At 38.8% G+C, this 18,741-nt stretch overlaps 3 protein-coding genes across 4 annotated transcripts in view; 1 reads left to right on the plus strand and 2 right to left on the minus strand.

The window, feature by feature from the left end:
* pear1 (platelet endothelial aggregation receptor 1) overlaps positions 1 to 5,144 on the minus strand; it is a 49,534-nt gene extending 44,390 nt beyond the window's left edge. Inside the window, exon 1 of the mRNA XM_071468379.1 lies at positions 4,904 to 5,144. The gene's annotated coding sequence lies outside the window, so the exon portion shown is untranslated. The remainder of the gene's footprint in view (positions 1 to 4,903) is intronic.
* A 3,023-nt stretch (positions 5,145 to 8,167) lies between these two features.
* gpatch4 (G patch domain containing 4) lies at positions 8,168 to 12,795 on the plus strand. The gene is made up of 8 exons (XM_071470149.1): positions 8,168 to 8,318; positions 8,890 to 8,968; positions 9,058 to 9,131; positions 9,242 to 9,334; positions 9,868 to 9,984; positions 10,456 to 10,583; positions 11,139 to 11,189; positions 11,308 to 12,795. The coding sequence occupies exons 2-8, from the start codon at positions 8,890 to 8,892 to the stop codon at positions 12,119 to 12,121; spliced, it is 1,356 nt and encodes a 451-aa protein (XP_071326250.1). The 5' UTR covers positions 8,168 to 8,318; the 3' UTR covers positions 12,122 to 12,795.
* On the minus strand, positions 12,711 to 18,663 carry LOC139613478 (C-type lectin domain family 9 member A). Of its 2 annotated transcripts, none has more exons than XM_071470154.1 (7): positions 18,237 to 18,663; positions 17,707 to 17,772; positions 17,092 to 17,193; positions 16,160 to 16,354; positions 15,287 to 15,441; positions 14,944 to 15,065; positions 12,711 to 14,350 (listed from the first exon to the last, which is right to left on the minus strand). In XM_071470154.1, the coding sequence occupies exons 1-7, from the start codon at positions 18,295 to 18,297 to the stop codon at positions 14,203 to 14,205; spliced, it is 849 nt and encodes a 282-aa protein (XP_071326255.1). In that variant the 5' UTR covers positions 18,298 to 18,663; the 3' UTR covers positions 12,711 to 14,202. The 2 variants fall into 2 exon arrangements, with proteins under 2 accessions (XP_071326255.1, XP_071326254.1); XM_071470153.1 differs by having other exon boundaries at positions 17,092 to 17,196; positions 18,237 to 18,660.
* Between the last annotated feature and the right edge of the window lie 78 nt (positions 18,664 to 18,741).

The raw sequence follows: 18,741 nt of genomic DNA on the forward strand, positions 1-18,741 counted from the left end.
TAGCAGTTCATGTGTGCGTGGTGCCAAGCATGACATAAAGGCCATTTGTTTTTCACAAGCAAACTTTTCATCTTGGATGGTAGACTCATGATATTTCCTTCTCAAAACTGAAACAAACAGTTTCACAAACAACAAAATAAATGTAAGCCCGTTTTCATCACCAGGATGGAGACAAAAAGCGAGGAGGCTTGTGGGCCTTGAATTTGGTGCCGAATTTCCTCTAATTCTACATCTCAGGTTTCACTTGGTTCCAGTCATCCTGCATAGACACCACAGTGAGACATAGACACCAGTGAAAGCCCCAGAAATCTTAATGAACAATGTCTCCACTGCTGCTCCACCCACCGCCCCAAACACCCACCCACCAACCACCAACATAAGCAACTTCAGGAAAGACCCTCACCACAGCACAAGTAGTCTGTGGTCACTCCATCAAGCTGCTGCTGGCTCCACCTCCTGTTCCAGCCCCAAAACCCCCGACCTCTGCTTTTTATGATTGGTTATTTGAGCCAGAGCCCAATGAAACTGTACATGTTCCACAGCCAGCGCAGAGCGAGCGACCCGAGCTGGAGGGCCGCAGTCCAATATGCTCCAAATTATTTGCACGGCTGCAGAGCACATGGGGTTGAAAGGCTTATATAAGCCTGTGGTAGGAATATTGAACCGTGTCACCTTCTTTTGAATTCCCTGTGCTCTTTGTCTTTTTCTTTAAGACTATTTTTACATCAAATTAGAGGTTTGGGAAGAAGACAAAGGTCATTTTTTACATCTACTTAACTTTCAAAACAAGAACTGTTGCTGATGTGCAAGAACAGTAGTGTGGGATGAATAAACTGAGTTTCGAGTGACATTATGCAACATTTACACATAAATCAAAGTCAATTTTCCTGTTTTATGTTGGCTATCGATATTACAGTTTATAGATTGTGCGCTGCTTGCGTCTTGATGTATTTTAGAGGCCCATTTAGGGACAGCCATTGCAAAATAGCTTTGGCCATAAATGCTGTTGTATGTGGCAGTGGTTCATGCTATCTTCTTGTCGCTATACAAATCAAGTCTAGAAACCTCATTCAATAGACACCCTAAGGAAAAAGAGTACAAGGTGCCAACCACATCGCTTCATGAAAAAGTGAGATGTAGAATCAGATTGACAATGAATATTTAAAACAAACAAATAAGATTAAGAGTCTCCATCCATGGCATTGTCTCTGTGAGGCTGAGCTTTGGCTCTGATGCTAAACAGGTATAATGTTTACCATGGTAACCATCTTAACTTAGCTTGTCAGCATGCTAACATTTACTAATAAGCACTAAACACAAAGTGTAACTGATGCTAACAAGAATGTCATTACCTTTGCAGGTATTTGGTCATAAACTAAAAAAAATAAAAATAAAACTTTGACCTGACGATGGCGCTAGATAAAAAGTGCAGCACACGGTTCATCCTGAGGAGATCATGAATGTCTGTACCAACTTTCACAGCAACCCATCCAGTAGTTGTTGAAACAGTTCACTCAAAAGCTCAGACGTGAACCTCACGGTGGTACCAGAGGAGAAGTCAGTGGATCATCAAACTCATTTTGATTCATCCTCTGGGGAACGTGAATGACTGTACATATTTTTTTGGAAATTCATTAATTGGTGCACTCATTTCATTTCATTTATTGTCTGGACCAAGGTGGGGGAACGAATGACCAATCCATACAGCCACACTAGCTTGGCTTATAACTAGAACTTAAAGATTATCATTTTAAGTTACACAGGTAATTCTATAGCACAGAGTCCACACTTCTGCAGACAGTACAGAGACGTCAGGCGGTGATCTCACTTCAGTAACACACAAGTGGTGTGTGGCCACTGGGTATTATAACATGTCAAGAAAAGTTGTGGCTTTTAAAAGACAATGCGCAGACACTCTGGGTGCCCTGTGTGGTGTCACAATAAATTTTAGAGAACTCCAGGCACCAAGGGATCAAATTAACACTAATGAATCTTACCTCTGTTACTTTTGTTTCTATTTCTACCTCATCTCTTTGTGTCTCTGGTTGGTGTCATCTCCAACCTAAACATATCCAATTGCTTGCCTGAGCCCGAGCCCTCTCCTAGACAAACAGATGGTAAGTCAGCCAGATCTCCAGCTGTCAGACAAGAGATGATTTTGTTGCTCAACCAGACAAAAAAAAAAAATGGGTCACCACTACACCACTGATAGCTGAAACAGTCTGGAGGAGGGCAGACACATTTTCCACTAATGACGATCTCATTTGAGGAAAACTAAGATGGTGCGCTTCAAGGAGGCACAGTTGTGTTACTTTTCACTTTCAACTCAGAATTCAACTCATTAAAACGATATATGTAAATAATGGCACATATAAAAATGGCACGGTGCTTTAGGAATACTTGGAGAGGGACAAAGGAAAGTTCAGTCTGCAGTCAGAGAGACTTCCTGGAGATTTTTTGGTTGCCAGAGCAGATGCGATGTCCTGAGTCCAGACCAGGTGGCAGAGATTTACTCTGATAGTTAATCATATGTTGTCTTCCACACAGATGTTTTTATGAGTTAAATAGTGCCAGGGCATCCTTAATCAAAAGGCTTTCGTTCATAAGTCACGGATAACAAGTACAATAGTGTGAAATGCTGAACTGAAAGGGTGTTTTTACAGCTCCACTGAGGAAAAGAAATGAGTTGTTTCCAAAACAGTGTGATTCCATGTACAGCAGTTTATCATTTTATAGCTTGAAACTTACAGAGGAGCAAGACTGTAAAAGTGCCAGCCAATTTATCAAAAAGTGACTGAACAACCTAGTTAAGTACAGTAGTTTGTTGTTAATTTGGTGCTGCTGGTTGATTTATGAAATATCATTGAACCAAAACTCAGAGCTTTTCCGCATCCTAACATCTGGAGCACTCAAGGTCTGCAGCGTCTCAAGAAAATAATCCATCACATCAGTCAAGATGAGCACAAAATACATGCATCAAGGCGTCTTTAGTGTATCATATTCCCTTTAATCAATGGACGCATCAGAGACACTCTACTCCAGCATATAGAAGCAAAACAAGCCCAAAGCAGCCTCTCACATCTGCAGAGGAAAAAAACACTCCATCTCCATCTGCTTCATCTGATTAACTTCATTGACATGATATGAAAGCTGAGTCACACCATCACACGCAGGATGTCACTCAGTTGTATGGAGTTCAGCAACATCACCGCCACGTTTCACTGGCTCGAGTCACAGCTCCTCTGTGACCCGAAACACAGACCAAGAGTTGGATCCAGAACTTGGATTAAGACTGAACGACTTAATGAAAATCAAACACGAGAGGCAGAAAATGAGGAGGAGGAGGAGGAGGCAAAGAACTAAGGAAACATTAGCAGACCTACTCCCAGCAACTTCCTCTGCAATGAATCGAGAGAGGAGACATGCCAGAGGAGCACAGCTTGTCTTGATAGTGGCTTGAGAAGTTTTCAAAGCAGAGCCACGGATGCCAAAAAAACAGGCAGGAAAAGTACAGCAAGTGCATGAAGTGGCAACACAATGCCAGGTCATCACTTCAACAAGTGGTTTACAGTGATTCAATCACAGATAGAAGCTGGCTGCTATGTTTTCTGGCTAATAATAGTCTGTTCACTTGTTGAAATGGTTTTATTGTTACTGTGTGTTAGCTGAAAGTCCCTTCACATGAGATGGATAAAGAACAAAACACCAAACTGCGAGGAGAAAAATGCCAAAAACAATAATGAAATGTTATCCACACACTTTCACAATGACTGGTTTAATGTAGCTTAACACATTTACTCAAGTACTGCACTTAATTTTGAGGTTCTTGTACTTCACTTTATTATTTCCATTTTATCCTGCTAAATATTTCTACTCCGCTCCATTTACTTGACAGCTGAGGTCGATGTTAACATTACAAATCAAGATTTAAAACATAATTGTCAACTAAAATATGATACAAAGTCATGGACTCCAAGTAAAAACGGCAACACTGAAATACAAAAACACTCCATCACAAGTAAACGTGCCTGAAGTAAAATCTAATAAGCTTTGTTAGCAAATGAAAAATGGCCCCTATGAGTGTTACACTATTCTATATTAAATTATTACATTACACTTACAGATGCATGAATGTGGCAGTAGCGTTTTATTGTTGTAGATGTTTGTTGTTGTCATTTTAACTCATTTCTACATTGTTGGGAATGTTAATCAATAACAGTGCATCTTATTTCATATATCCTGAATGGCAGAGTAAAGTGTAAAGTAGCATAAAAATAGAAATAGTCAAGTTAAGTGCAAGTACCTCAATTTGTACAGAATCACAGTCGCTTTTCCACCACTGAATTTAAGTAACATTTTAAATATGGGACTATACACTTTACTTTGCTGCAGGCTACTTTTACTTTAATATAAAGGATCTGAACTCTCCCTCTACCATTGCTGACTGTAAGCAAAAGTGCACCACCACTATTCAAAACTACACATGTGCAAGGTATTATCTTTTCAAAGTGACTTCTGTAAAAAGACCTGTTGTCCTCCTGTAAAGCCTTTTTGGGGGTTATGAAGTCCATAGCGAATGAAAACAAATGACATAAAAGAAAACTGCAGGAAGACAACAGTTGTACTTTAAGTCCCTATATAGTCAAAAGGCAATGGTCCTCATCATTCACCATTTTAGGGACTGTGGTACATGCTGCACTGCTGTTACTTTCCATAACAGCACATTCCCATACAGTACGTGAAAGCATAGAGTGCACATTCAAATGGATCAGTCGATTCTGTTAACTAATCACATCTGCTATCATCTTACTCGTCATAAAAGGTCTCTGACTTTCAGACAAACCATAAAACCCTGTTAATATTTGTTTTTTTTTTTTAAATCCACTGACAACATTTTACTCACCTTGCCGGCCAAGAACTCCCGGATGAACTGCCGCGTTAATAAATGCTGTTACACACCAACTTCCATGGACGGAAATGAGAAGAAAAAAAAAAAAGGCTTTTTGTTTTAAAGGCTCACACACTTGGAAAAATCTTCAAGCGGTGTAAACATTTAGAGGAGCGTAAAGAGGCAGCGAGAGACCGGTCGCATCCGACGGGGGAGGGTCCTGAAGTGGATCCAAAGTAACTGGAAAAACTGTGTGACAACACGGGGACTGGTGGAGGAGGGAGGAGGGAGAGAGAGAGAGAGAGAGAGAGAGAAGGAGGGATGGGGAGGTCTGAGGGAAGGCTGGGAGTGTTGTTTTTGTCTTCAGCAGACCTTGATGTCTAAGTGTGTGTACGCATGTGTTTGTGTGTTGAAAGGATAAGTGGTCCAGAGGGATGATACCTGATGGAAAACAGAGGGACTTTTGTCTGACTGTTGCAGGTGGAAAAATGAGACTCATTTCATCTCTAGATAGATAGACAGATGCAAACAGGGGGTTTTTAGCTTGCAAACAGGAGGTATGCAGCCCTAAAACTCACTAACTAACCAGTTATCTCTTGTTTAATCTGTTCCAATACCGGTAAGAAAAACACAGCAGTTTGTGGTGTTACTGGGTTTAATGTGCAAGAATATTTCTTGGCCAGGAGCTGTGACTCACTGGAGTCTCTTTTATTGTTCCCAGTTTTTATGCTAAGCTAACCAGACTGCAGCCTATTATCAAATGTAATAGGCTGTGTCTCCTCAAATGCTGAGCTGTTCCTTTAATGGAGATCAAGGTGTTGAACTGATCTTGTAATGGTGCCACTTGTCAAAGGTTCAGAACGTGAACAAAATTATTAAGTATCATTAATATTCACCAGACTGAACCAACTGAAGAAGAAGACAAACCAGTTGCTGATCTAAATATTGACCAACATCTAAATGTTGCTGCTTTTTCTTATTGATTTTGTCAGAAAAACATATAACACATTATGAGATACTGAAATATATAACTACAGCACGTGTAGACAGCTGGACTTTACTCCCATTTTTGATTGTGGGGATTTGCTCCCATTCAACCTCAACAGCGTTAGAGAGGTCGATCACTGGTATTAGGTGATGAGGCCTGGCTCTCAGTCAGTGTTTCAGTTCATAACAAAAGAGATGGATGTGGAGTCCAGTCAAGTTCTTCCACACCACACTCTGATAACCGTGTCTTTGTAGACCTGGATTTATGCACAGGGTCGGGGTCATGGTCATGTGGAAACAAGAGAGGACCTTCTCAGAGGTGTCCACATACTTTTGGCCAAGGACTTCTTTGTCCCTCTGTCTGAAATAACTATCAGTCAGCCTTTGCATCCAGCAGTAGGAGGGCTTCTGTCCAAACAGTAGGTCAGCCATGATAACCAGCCTGTTCAGGATGGGTGCCCCCCCCCGCCCCCCTGCTGAGTGCTGACACAGATAAACAACTTGTGGACGGAGGCCTGATGGAGCAAACATCCTCACTGAACGGAAACCGAGAGCAGAGGGAAATAAAATTGCTTCCTGTGAGTAACATAGGGAGCTGATGAGCAGTCCGGGGCTGAGGACACGGAGAGAGGGTGCCATCATGTTAGTGTCACTTTTACTTGTCTAGTACACACACATCATTCCTAATGTTCAAAAGATTTTCTTGCTTCATCCTGGAAAAAGCCTCTGCAATCTAGTGTGTAGCTCTTCTGGTTTCGTAGTGATTGGCAAAACATAACAATAACTGACATTTTAGGTTAATAAATTAAATGTCAGATGTACAGATTAACATAAGAACAAGTAATTGTATTAATACATTTGCTCCCAGACTTAAAGGTTGAAAACATCATCTACTTTTAAAAAATAGTCTTTATTCAGTGAGATATTAAAATATTAAATTAGGAATGATATTGTATACTCCCTGATTATTGATGTGTATTGTCTCATTTTTTGGAGAGAAAGAAGAGCGCTTGAAATTGTTTTCAGCCAAGTATGGGAATAACTGAGGTAGTGACTTGGCTTTTGACCAGGAATCTCATAAAGGGAGATCCTGAATCCATCAAGCCATTAGTTGAATAATGCATCTATCAGACACAGTATGCTGGGATCAGAGTGGAGTGCAGCCATTAGATTGGTTTTGCTTTTGCATGCAGGTCTTAACCAGCAAAACTCCCACTCATGATCACTAATGCATGTTGCATATTTCATTTATTTTAGGAACACATATGGTTAGTGTAAAGAACAATAAATCTTTCATCTGCAATGCTGTTTAGACAACGACATGTATAGATTTCTGGTGTGAAATACTGCCACCTACTGGCATTCTGGTGTTTTATGGTTATTAATGTGTCTGATTCACCTCTGGGACAGTCATCGGGAACAACTTGAAGCCAAACATTGTTCAAACCTGCAGAACTTTACTTTAACTTCTAGTGGAGATCCAAACATTTTCATAGATATCAGACATGTCAGGGTGAAATTCGGAGATATGTTAATAAAAATCCATAAACAAGACATGCAGAATATTTCCATGTGATGTAGAGGTTATGGCATAAAAGGCATGAAGTCATGAGTCTGGTTATTTTTTTTATTGTAAACATCATTTAGCTTTAATGTAGAGCTGTAACAAGCTGACAAAGAAAGCTACTTAAAAGGAAACAAAATGGAAGTTGAAAGAAAGTGGATATCAACAAATATAGCAACAGTTTTCACTTAAAACAAAGCATGACATTTTGTCAAATAAGCATAACTGAGAGCCATTAATAAATCAGTGCAGCAGATGTGAACAGCTCCTTTTCTCCTCCTTCCTCTTCTGAGATTGTTTTAGCCCAGGGGCTCCAGAGTTTATGCAATAACATTTACATAATTTGATTAACCGCAAGTTGGTTGAACTGTGGCCCTTCACCTTATGACTCTGGTCTTGTAGAGAGTCCCTGTGTCAAAATCTGGCTTTGATGGTTTTTGTTTATGTTGAGCTCATTTGTTATATATTTTTTTTTCACAGGAGAACTATAGGGGAGGGGGGCAGGTCAATAATAATAAAGTCAGCAGCTCCGAGTCAAATGTAAATTCAACCAAAGACACTTATTTTCAGATTTTACATTAGTAAATAAAAATAAAGGTTTGAGTTATAACAATTAACGTACATATATATAATATGTGTCCGATTTTAATACCAAGTGGCTTCATTATCATCTTCTATGGGGAGAAACTGCCAGACGCCTCTGCGCTGCTGCAGAAATATATACAGAGAAGAAGAAGGGCTCCATAGTGACGTCTTTCCGGTGTCATGTCCGCTCTGTGTTGAAGCCACATGGCTAGCTACCGTCGCCGCGTTTAAATGTCTATTTTTCCAATCTCCCGTTTTTAGTGGGGACGTTACACTGCAAGAAGACATCGAGAGGTATATGCGGGTTTGGTTTCTGTTGTGTTAAAAAACGTTAGTCGACGAAAGGCAATGTAAAAATAATGCAGGCGAGTTGTGTTTGTGAAAGGTTGGGTTTCGGCTTTTCAGACTGAACAGCTAAATGCTACCTGTTAAAGATGGTCAAAGATGAATATGATATCCTGTAGTCATATATGTTTTTATATATTTTATATATGTTTTAAACACCGGGCAGCAGAATAAATAGTTGTTTTTTTTAAGTGAAATGAAGTAAACACAACCTCTGCTGCAAACTGACATTAAAAAGTTGTGTGACATTTGTTTAACCTGGAACTTCTTTTTCATATCAAAGGTTTCAAAGTAAAAATGTGAAACAACTTGTTTTGGTGTCCCAGCAGTAGTCTGATGTTAGTGCCTGTCGTTCTCCACCTGCTACTGTCATTATTTTACCAGTAAACTTTTTTTTTCCAGCTAAAATGTTTGTTTTTGGTGCAGCACATTGAAAGATATCATTGCATGTTTTGCGCTAGAAACTAAATAAAGTTCAGTTTTCAGTGGCTGTGCCTAAAGTTCCACTAACTGTCCACAGATGGCAGAAGTTGTGCAGGAGAAAAGTCGCGGCTTGAAGTTTGCAGAGCAGCAACTCCTGCGTCACGGCTGGGAACACGGTAAGATACCTTTGGTCTGTTTTGTGCGACAGTGCAACCACCACAGTGCGGCTGCCTCAGGTTTCTTACTCAGTCCACTCTGTCCTCAGGTAAAGGACTGGGGCGAGCTGAGAATGGCATCTCAGAGGCTATCAAGGTCAAAGTGAAATGTGACAAAGGAGGGGTGAGTGTGCATGAACATACATGAAGGGGTTTTTTTTTTTTCCATTCTTAAGGAATGCTTTCTAAACTAGAAAGCTGTTGTTTGTAGATTGACGTGTTGCTCCTCTCCAGGTTGGCCATAAGGAAGGAGAGCAGTTCACCTTCCACTGGTGGGATCATGTCTTCAATAAGGCCTCTTCCAGTCTGCAGGTGGAGTCTGATCAAGTAGGTCTTAACCTTCACATGTCTGAACACACAGCCAAACACAATCACCTGCACTCTATACGACATAATCGGTGGACAGGACATTTTATCTAAAGGTAGTGATGTAGTTTTGCCATGTTTAAAAGGTTATTAATGTTTATTGTGTTCATTTTCTTCTGTGCGAACAGAGTGACTTATTTCAGAATCAGGAAACTAACTTGTTAAAATCAGCTCATTTATTAAACATTTGCAGAGGTAGCCACCCCCTCCGCTTGTGAATGTAGCTGTATTTAGCTACTGTCAGCAGAATATTTCTAGGTTTGATGTGTCAGAGAAACAACTTTGAAGAGTTAATGAAAGATGTGTTTAAACTCTGAACTAAAGATACCATTAAAGTCACTTTGTAGTGTCTTTGAACTAAAAAAAAAAAAAAAAGTTTCCCCACAAAATCACAATTACACTGATTAGTTCCTCCTCTCTTGTAAAAGAGTGGAATCAGCTGCTTTAATCTTAAACAGAAGGTCAAGTGTTTTCTGGTTTTCTGTGCGATCCAGAACGGTATTAAGTTGAAGAAGACGGTGGAGGAGGACGAAGAAGATGGCACGATCTCCAATAAGAAGCCACGGAAGGCCACGCTGGCTAAAGCCAAACTTTATGGATGCTTTGTCAAGGTAATCTGTGCATTTCATCAATCTGTGTTTAAGGTTTTCTCCGTCTACCATTTATGTTGATGCGCAGTGTGAACCTGACAGACTTCATGCTACAGCACTAAGAAAAATACACATATCTCCTTGTTTGGTTTGCAAACCAAAGCTTGTAAACTTGTAAAGCCTGCAGCTCATTCACTGGGCAGGGTGGGGTTAGAGATTTATGATGTGGAGAGCAGTCAGTACAAATCCTGTTCCAGTGTTTCCCACTGGCTGAGGTTGCATTTGTAGTGCAGCATACAGTGGCGTCATTCCAGTAGACTTTATAGTATAAAACTTTATCGTTCAAATAAAGCTTTACAAACATGCAGGATGTGATGCGATGAGTTTCACCAACAGCAAGATGCATTACTCTACATTTACAGTATTTTCAGATATGACTGATTCCGGCCTGAAATGACCCTGACATTATGTGCGTGTGTGCTTCTCTTCCAGTCAGCCACACTGCTGTCTGGTCAGGAGCAGCCGGAGCCAAAGTCCCCCAACTCAGATGACGACAGCAGCAGCAGCAGCTCAGACGAGGAAGAGGAGGACCAGAGACTGGATCTCTCCAGCACCACCAAGTAAGACCTTCACCTCAAACAGATTATAACGATGATTTTCAGGGCCACTTTAATCTCCCTATAATAAACAATTTATAAGACACTATAATGTACTTATATGTAGATATAAGATCATTTTAAGTGGTTATTACAGTAAATGTCAATTATAACTTATATTTTGTATTATTACATCTGTGTCTTAATAGATCATTCAACTGTTTATACACCAGCCTTTACTTATGGGTGCCACCAGCAGGAATTACAATACATCAATAAACACTTAAATATTCTTCTAGCTACATTTGAGTGTGTTAAAAACCACTTCTAAAATGTTAATGTACTGCTAAATGGAGGGCTTAAATGAAGTGTTGCCTGTTTTCTTAGACCCTGTCTAATGCACAGTCGACACAACAACCACTGAGCAATTCTTGATTTGTTACCCTCCCCTCGCCTCTAATTGTAGTGTTTAATTTCTTTATCATCAATAAGGTTTTAATTGCTGTTTGACTTTATTATCCATTCTCTTTGAATTTTTAATAGTGCCATAAAATTAAAGTTATTCTTTAATACCCACAGGCTTTCTGATGCCGATCTGATGAAGGTTTGTGGAGGACGCACGGCTCACAAGTAAGTTCATCAAATTCTACAAAACTGAAACGATAAGGATGCCTCAAAATCTTCTGTTCAGTATAAAACTGAAATGTTTCAACATGACTGAATTTTCTATGCTGCTTGTGTTCTTCAGAGGAGCCAGACATGGCCTGACAATGAGTGCCAAGTTAGCCAGGCTGGAGCAGCAGGAGGCTGAGTTCATGGCTAAGTATGGCAAGAAGAGCCAACTAGCAAGTGCCTCACTGGGTTGTGTTACAGCAGCTCCATCGACCTCGAAGTCAGCTGACCAGAGAACTGAGAGGCAGGAGGAGACGGCTGAGGACACTCAGAGTAAAAAGATGAAAAAGAAGAAATCCACTGGGAGCATGAGTGAGCTGAATGGCAATAAAATGTCTGAAAGTCCCAAAGCAGACTTTAAACCCAAAAAGAAGAAAAAGAAAAGGACAGTTGATGGTGAAGCTGAGGAAATAACTGATGCAGTTTCCACGGAGGAGGGTGGGATGTGTGTAGAGAACGGTGAAGCGGACCATTCTCCCAAAACAAAGAGGAAACATAAAAAGAAGAAAAACAAAGCAGAGCTGCATGAAGAAGAAAGAGCGTCTTCACCTGCAGCAGAGAGCAAGAGTCCAGAGGAGACGGCTGAGCTGCACGCTGACACTAAAGTGAAGAAGAAGAAGAAGAAGAAATCCTCCAAACACAAACACCACAGTGAAGAAGAAGAGAGTAATGATGCAGAATCCAGCCAGTCAGCGCAGGTCCAGGACGCTGCTCCAAAAACCAAAAAGAGAGACGCTGCAATTTCACACGAAGAAGAAAAAGTTATAGAGGAAGAATCAACAGTAAAGCAGAAAAGGAAAAAATGTAAAAAGGACAAACTGTTAATAGATGACAAAGTAGATGAGGAGGCACTTCCTCCAAAGAAGAAGAAAAAGAAGTCCAAAGAGTAGTATCTGGCAAACAAGACACTCTGGACATTTATCAGCACATTTGTTGGCTGACTGGGGAACTTGAGATTACCGTCAGTCAGCCGGTGAGTAATGTGCTGAACGTGGACGATACGGAGGCTGCACACTGTCTGCGTACCTTTACTTAGTAATTAGTAAATGATGACATCCAGCAGTTGTGCCTCACTTGTAATCTGTCAAATAGATTTTTCAGTCAGTCCTGATTGGGGGCTTTTTCAGATTTACAAGTGACTGAGAAAATCAGGTCAGTTTATTGCAGGTGATGCAGGCTCTTTTTTTAAGATGGTCTACAACATGAAATGTGTGCATCTGATTGAGTTTGATGCTGTAAATCATTGTAATCATCATCAAGTCAGCACTCTCAGCGGATCCACGGAGCGCCGCTCCAAATCCAGCTCGAGACGAAGTAAATGTTTGTAAAATTTGTAGGTTGGGACATGGAGCCAATTAGAAGCAAGCTGTCTGTGCTGACCACTTCATGTGAAATTTTTGGTGGGAAAAAAAATATGAAATGTAAAAAAATTCAGTGTAGTTTCTGCACCATGAACAAATCCTTTACGGAAGAGCTGCAAACTTTGCTGTATTTTTATTATAAGGATAAACTATAACAAAAAGTTCAGAATTTTATATGCAAATGAATGACTTGACACATCAAACTGCATCTGTGTGATTCTTTCACGTTTACAGATTTCTTTTTTCTAATATTTTCTTCATGAAATTTTCCAAGTAGTTTATGGGGAAAAAAATGTTTGAAATACAAAATGAATAGGAATAGCAACAAAAATAAAAAAACACACAATTACACAAATAGAAATAATATTGATACTGATCAACCTTAACTCCTGTTCACATGGAGAACAACTCACTTCAATTTGGTGTGTGTGTGTGTGTCTTGATATTAATGTTATTAAGTAGTTGTAATGTCGGTATACTGGAGGTAGAAAAAGCATTTGTTAGGGCCTTAAACTTTACACACACACATATACTGTCTGTATGTACCAGTCAGCATGACGACTGTGACAGGAAGGACACAATGTCACAACAACAGTTTGCCTCAATAGCTTACAACACATTGGACTCAAATTACATATTGAATGCAGGCACTGTTTCTGAATGTGAAATTACCGTATAACAAGGTTTTAGATCATTGGCATTCTTCATTCTTCACCCTAATGTGAAGCGTGGTGGCTTAGGGACAGTGTACATGTGATATCCAATACCACCGTCATATTTGGTAAGAACATGAGAAGGCTAAGACTAAGAAATAGCTCATTCCATGATCTGTTGTTTCAGAAATATTAGAAACTGTACAATGATACAACACAGGAGACAGAACAAGCATTAATAAACTACATTCAGGGATATATAAAAAAAAAATCAGCACAGAAATGTCAACAAGCTTAAAAGTAGACTCCAAGTAGACTAACAACGTTTCTGCAGAATACATCTTGGCACATCCGTCATTGTGTAACAATGTGCAAAACTAATTTCCACACTCTTAGGTGCTCAACAACAACATGTCGACCACAGGTTTGTTGCAGCAGTTTGTAGATTTTGAATTTGGATCGGTCCAAAAAAAAAAAAACATAAATCAATAATTATACAATGAATAACAATGATATTTATATAATGTAAAGTATATTCACAGTAAAGGTTATTGTTATCTAATTGCTTTAATTCAAAGATAATTCAACTTCCATCGCAACAAATGAGTGTTAGCTTGGCTGGATTTTATTTTATTTTTTTAATCTCCAGCGGAAATCAGGGCTTTTACAGGCCTTGACCATCGTTTCTTGAATTTACACTTCTCACACCTTCAGTCAATTAAATGTCTGACACAGTAGCTAATAAAATACACACCATTTTGAAACAATTGTATAAGTACACAAAATGATGAACAATCACATACTAAAACATCCTTTGGTTGCTATCGATCTGTTATTGTTTTATATGTTTGAGTTTTCTGATTTTCAAGAACTGGTGTTAAAATTTTGGAAATGTAGTTTTCCATGCAACATGTAGCGCAAGAATAAAATGATGAAACAAACAGAACTACTTATTAACTATTTGGACCTTGTCAGGATGTCACTCTCACAGATGAATTTGTTCAGCATTTTACAGTTTGCTGGGTCCCAGCTGGCTGTAGGATTCTTCTTGGGGATCATCAGTGCACAGGGACCAGCGTCAGCAAGTTGCTCCTCGCCCCAGTACCTCCAAACACAGCACATGGATATCAGTACCTCTGATAGCCTTTTTACTACAGCTAATGAATAAAAACAAACAAAAACTACACAGCTGAATAGTGGTGGAAGAAATCTCAGATCCTTTACTGAAGAAAAAGTTGTTATACCACAGTGTAAATATACTCTTAAGTACCATTATTATACAATGTATATAAAGTAAAGTATCACTGGTGGCTTTATAATTACCACATAAACGGAGTGGTTTTGATCTTCTCATTCCACTAATCTAACTCCTATAGAAAGCAAATAGACACATTTCCCAAAATACCAAATGGATGATTGTCACTTTTTTTTTTTTTTACACACACTTTTACTAGAACTCTGAATTGGGCTGAAGAGATCTTAAGGCACAAAAACAACTCCAGATGATGATCTAATAAGTTCTCAACCATTCCCCTTGTTCTCTGCCCAGAAACCATCTTTAATTAGCTTTAAGTTTCTATAAGGAGCCTTGTTGCGGAGCTATCAAAACTGAGTTCATCTTATGATGTCAAGTGAAAACTGCCAGATGCTCTGGAGGCAGAGATGGGTAAATTCAAATGTTCATGAAGGTTTTCTTACCCTAGAGTGTCATTGCGTCCACCAACCCACAACCAGTCTTTGCTATTCTCAATTTGACGTAGTCCAATCCAGTATCCATGATGCTCATCGTAGTAGAACTTAGTGTGATTAACGACAAATTCCTATAAGTCATACCATGGTAGATCATTAGAAACAAGAAACTCTTTCACACCGCTAGGCACTGATTCTGAGCAAATAGTAAAAAACACTTTTATTAACTAATGCAAACGGTGAATATATATCTTGCTTGCTCATGTACTTAGCACTGGTCATGGAATCTTACTCTGAACTGACAATTTAAAACTCTTTGAGTTTAATGTTGTATTATGGTGGTAGAGCTCACCTGTTCTTGTAGACTATCAATAACAACCAGATCTGCATTATTGTTTAGGCAAAAGCTTTGGCTTTGTTCCCATTCCTTCCACGGAGCTCCTCTCTCGTAAAACAGATAGCACTTTTCCTGGAACCGAATCCAGCCTTCCCGACACGGTTGACACTCTACATTCAGGAAATAAGCAGAGAAATGGAACAAGAATTCAGCCTAGTACTAAATGTAGATAAGTGTTATTGTAACAAAAGACATATATTATATTTTATATATTATGATTTTTTTTTTTTTTAAAGTTTGAGACATCGGTATCATTGCCATAATTAAACAAACAGATTTTACATGCTTGGGCAATGCCTGCCAACATTGCATGTGATTTGCGAGCATGGTAAACATTAGCATTTAGCTCAAAGCACTGTCATAGCTTATAATTTATCATTTAGAAGCAGCATTTAGTAGCATTTTACTTTTATGTTACTTTTCTGTTAGGCTGTTAATGCACTATATACTCTTTTCACTTTTACTATGTTTTTACTACTTGTATTTCCTATGTGGACTTAATGTGATATTTAGCTTATTATTTTGACAGCTAACCTGCATTTTATTCTGCTCAGTTTTCTTGTTGTGGTACTAATTAATTTAGTCTTGCTAGCCTTTCCTTGTTTCTGATCACCATCATTGAATTTGTTGTCAAATAGAATTTGCACAGATGCTTTCAGTCAACACTTCAAAGGCCAACAGTTTTTAAACCTTTAATCAAAGTTTGTGTAGCTTGCTGCATGTACCTAAATCCTGCTTGTAGGCCTGGACAAATGTATCTCTACATAATAAGTCATTAGTGAGTTAAGATCTAGTCACACTGTATCATCATCATAGTAAGGTACTCACTTTTCTCAGGGCAGAATTCATTTACTGGAAAGGTCTTAAATTTCAGGATGACATTGAGTGTCCAGTTGAGGTCTTCTCTGTCTCTTCTCAGCTCCTCTGTCTTATTCTCTAAGGTGCTCTTCTCCCTGATCAGCTGCTGATTTTCTGTTTTGACGTTGTTGAAGTTTGCTTCCTGTTTATTCATTACCACACTCACTGTGGAGATGATGAGAAAGACACAGCATATGTCAGTCAGGATGCATTGGTGTTATCAAAGAAGCATTGCTCTTGACCTTTTTAGATTGATTTCTGGCCTCCTAGCATTCCTCTCCAGCATCCACAAATTAAAATTTGGCTTCTCAGCAGCATTGTGTCTATCACCTACAGAATGTTGTCAAAGAATAAAAATGCGAATGTAGATTTTGTGAAAAGAATAAACTAATGTCAATATAGTTTAAAATCGCCAGTATATTTCTTGAGAAGTGATTATTGGGTGTTTGATTGAACCTCCATGGAGTAGAGAGGGCTGTGTGTTACCGTTTCTGTAGCTTTCCAAGACCAACAATGCCAAAAAATGACATTCACACCTCTAAATGCTACGACTGCGACTGTGGAGGTGAGAAAGGAGTCAGTTCAAACTCTCTTCTATTCTTGATGCAACTATTTCTGCTGACTGCTGAGAATTCAATTTAAAAACTTCATAATACAAGATGCTTTAGAAAATGAAAACAATAATATGGTTTGTAGTGAGCAGACTAAAACAAGTTGTATGGTCTTTTAATCTTAAAATAGCCCAAACCAACCAAAAATCAAACCCAAAAGGTAAAAACTAAAGAGTAAAATTCAGATGCAGTTCAGAGGAAGTTCACATTCACAACAGTGGAAGCCATCCCAGATCTAAGTGTAATGTAAACTGCTATCATTAAAATTGATCCTGATGAACCTGTACTCACTGTAGATGATGGCACTGATGCTCGCCACCAGTAGGACACAAACTATAGCCAAACACACCGCCAGCAGGCAAAAGTGCTGGGAGTGTGCGGCTGGTTCACCATCTGCTGGTAATGTGAAAACACATATTCAAATCATGAATGCAGTTATAATCATATCATTCATTAGTAAGTTTAATATGCTTTTTCCCCTTTCTTCTCGGATTACACGACTGAAATGAACAACTGTGACTTCTTCCATATGACCAGTGTGTACATTCTGACATACCACTGTCACTTCTATCACTCCTATAATCATACAGGGAATGTATATAATTATATGTGGGGGTTTTTTACGAGCTTAAGGAGTAATATCTGGCAAAAGACTGAGTCAGAACCATCAATATTCATGTTTGATGTGGAAAGGCTCCGAAGAGGTTGAGAAGAACCAATTCAGCTTCATTTGGTTTGATTTTCTCCTTTGTGAAGCACTTTGTAACAACGGTTTTGAGAAATTATAATGAAATAATATGTGTGTGAATTTATAATGTATTTCTATGAGTAAAGCATATGTATATTGTATGTTTTGAAATGTTATATAGTGTAATTGAAAATGAATCAACAGATTTTATAACTTACTTGGTGCAGTAGTAGCAGCCCCTTTAGCTTTTACTGTAGAATAAATAGTTGAGTCTTTGTTTTTCTCTGGTTGATAACAATATGGAGAAAATATAAGAGGCAGTTAATAGTGATGTTTTTTGTGTCACAATGAAATGATGACTGTGGTTTTAAAAAGGGACATGACATGGTAACTGTGCAAATGTTGCAATCTTCTTCTTCTGCTTCTCAGACTTGTTTCTAATTAAGAGGAATATGTTTTTGTTGTGTTGACTTATGTGTGAGAAGTCAGGAGTCTATAAAAGAATCAGTAAAAATCAAATTGGTAGGTATAAATGTGATGTTGGTACATGTAAAGAGACACACCATAGTTGCATAAAATAAATAAAAGAGAAAGAAAAGAGAAGCGGGACAGAGTAGGAAATGCATTCAACAAACCGGTTTTCAGTGTGATTTCAAGGGTCAAGTGGGATTTAGTTTTTGTTTTTTTTTACACAAAATCTTTTGAAAAATGAAAAATCTTTTATTTTAATAAAGCAGGAGTTTCTTACCTTTTGGAGGTTGACCACCATTTTTAAAAACCACAGTAGAATAATTGAGTTCTTCCTCCATCCTTAAAAGTCACACATTGGCGTATTTGCTTCAGTGCAGATAATTGAGAACAGGATTTAACAGAAGCTGTTGCTGAGGCTTGAAAGTTGCGACTGCAGTACGACGTTACCTGATGGAGAACAAACAAGAGTTTCCTCTTCCTCCCAACAGTTCACACACTGCAGCTTCTCAGTTGGCATTGTGACCCTTTTTTACTGCACAATTAGAAACCGCAATGCTTGAGCTTCTCTGTAGCTTTGTGGTCACTGATTACACAAGATTTGTCTATTGTCTGTTCTCTGGCACCCATATCATTCTCTTACAAATAGGAAGCAACACATAGAGGAAAGTGTCTGATACTGAACTCGATATGTTAACCAGTTATGTTTATTGCTGGGAGATTCACTCACATTTGGATTTATTAATTGACTATCAGTTATTTGTGACACACCGTGTGATGTGACG

The sequence above is a fragment of the Trachinotus anak genome, unplaced genomic scaffold (genome assembly GCF_046630095.1).
Source record: "Trachinotus anak isolate AG129_WGS33_773 ecotype Australia unplaced genomic scaffold, CSIRO_AGI_Tana_v1 ptg000032l, whole genome shotgun sequence".
Taxonomy (NCBI): Eukaryota; Metazoa; Chordata; class Actinopteri; order Carangiformes; family Carangidae; genus Trachinotus; species Trachinotus anak.

Coding starts and splice junctions, on each gene's coding strand:
- LOC139613478 (XM_071470153.1), bottom strand. CDS start 18,297: ATGGAGGAAGAACTCAATTATTCTACTGTGGTTTTTAAAAATGGTGGT. Junction 15,442..16,159: donor TGAATTCTGCCCTGAGAAAA/GTGAGTACCTTA, acceptor TCCTGAATGTAG/AGTGTCAACCGTGTCGGGAA. Junction 14,351..14,943: donor GGACGCAATGACACTCTAGG/GTAAGAAAACCT, acceptor CTGTGTTTGGAG/GTACTGGGGCGAGGAGCAAC.
- gpatch4 (XM_071470149.1), top strand. CDS start 8,890: ATGGCAGAAGTTGTGCAGGAGAAAAGTCGCGGCTTGAAGTTTGCAGAG. Junction 9,132..9,241: donor TGAAATGTGACAAAGGAGGG/GTGAGTGTGCAT, acceptor GCTCCTCTCCAG/GTTGGCCATAAGGAAGGAGA. Junction 10,584..11,138: donor GATCTCTCCAGCACCACCAA/GTAAGACCTTCA, acceptor TAATACCCACAG/GCTTTCTGATGCCGATCTGA.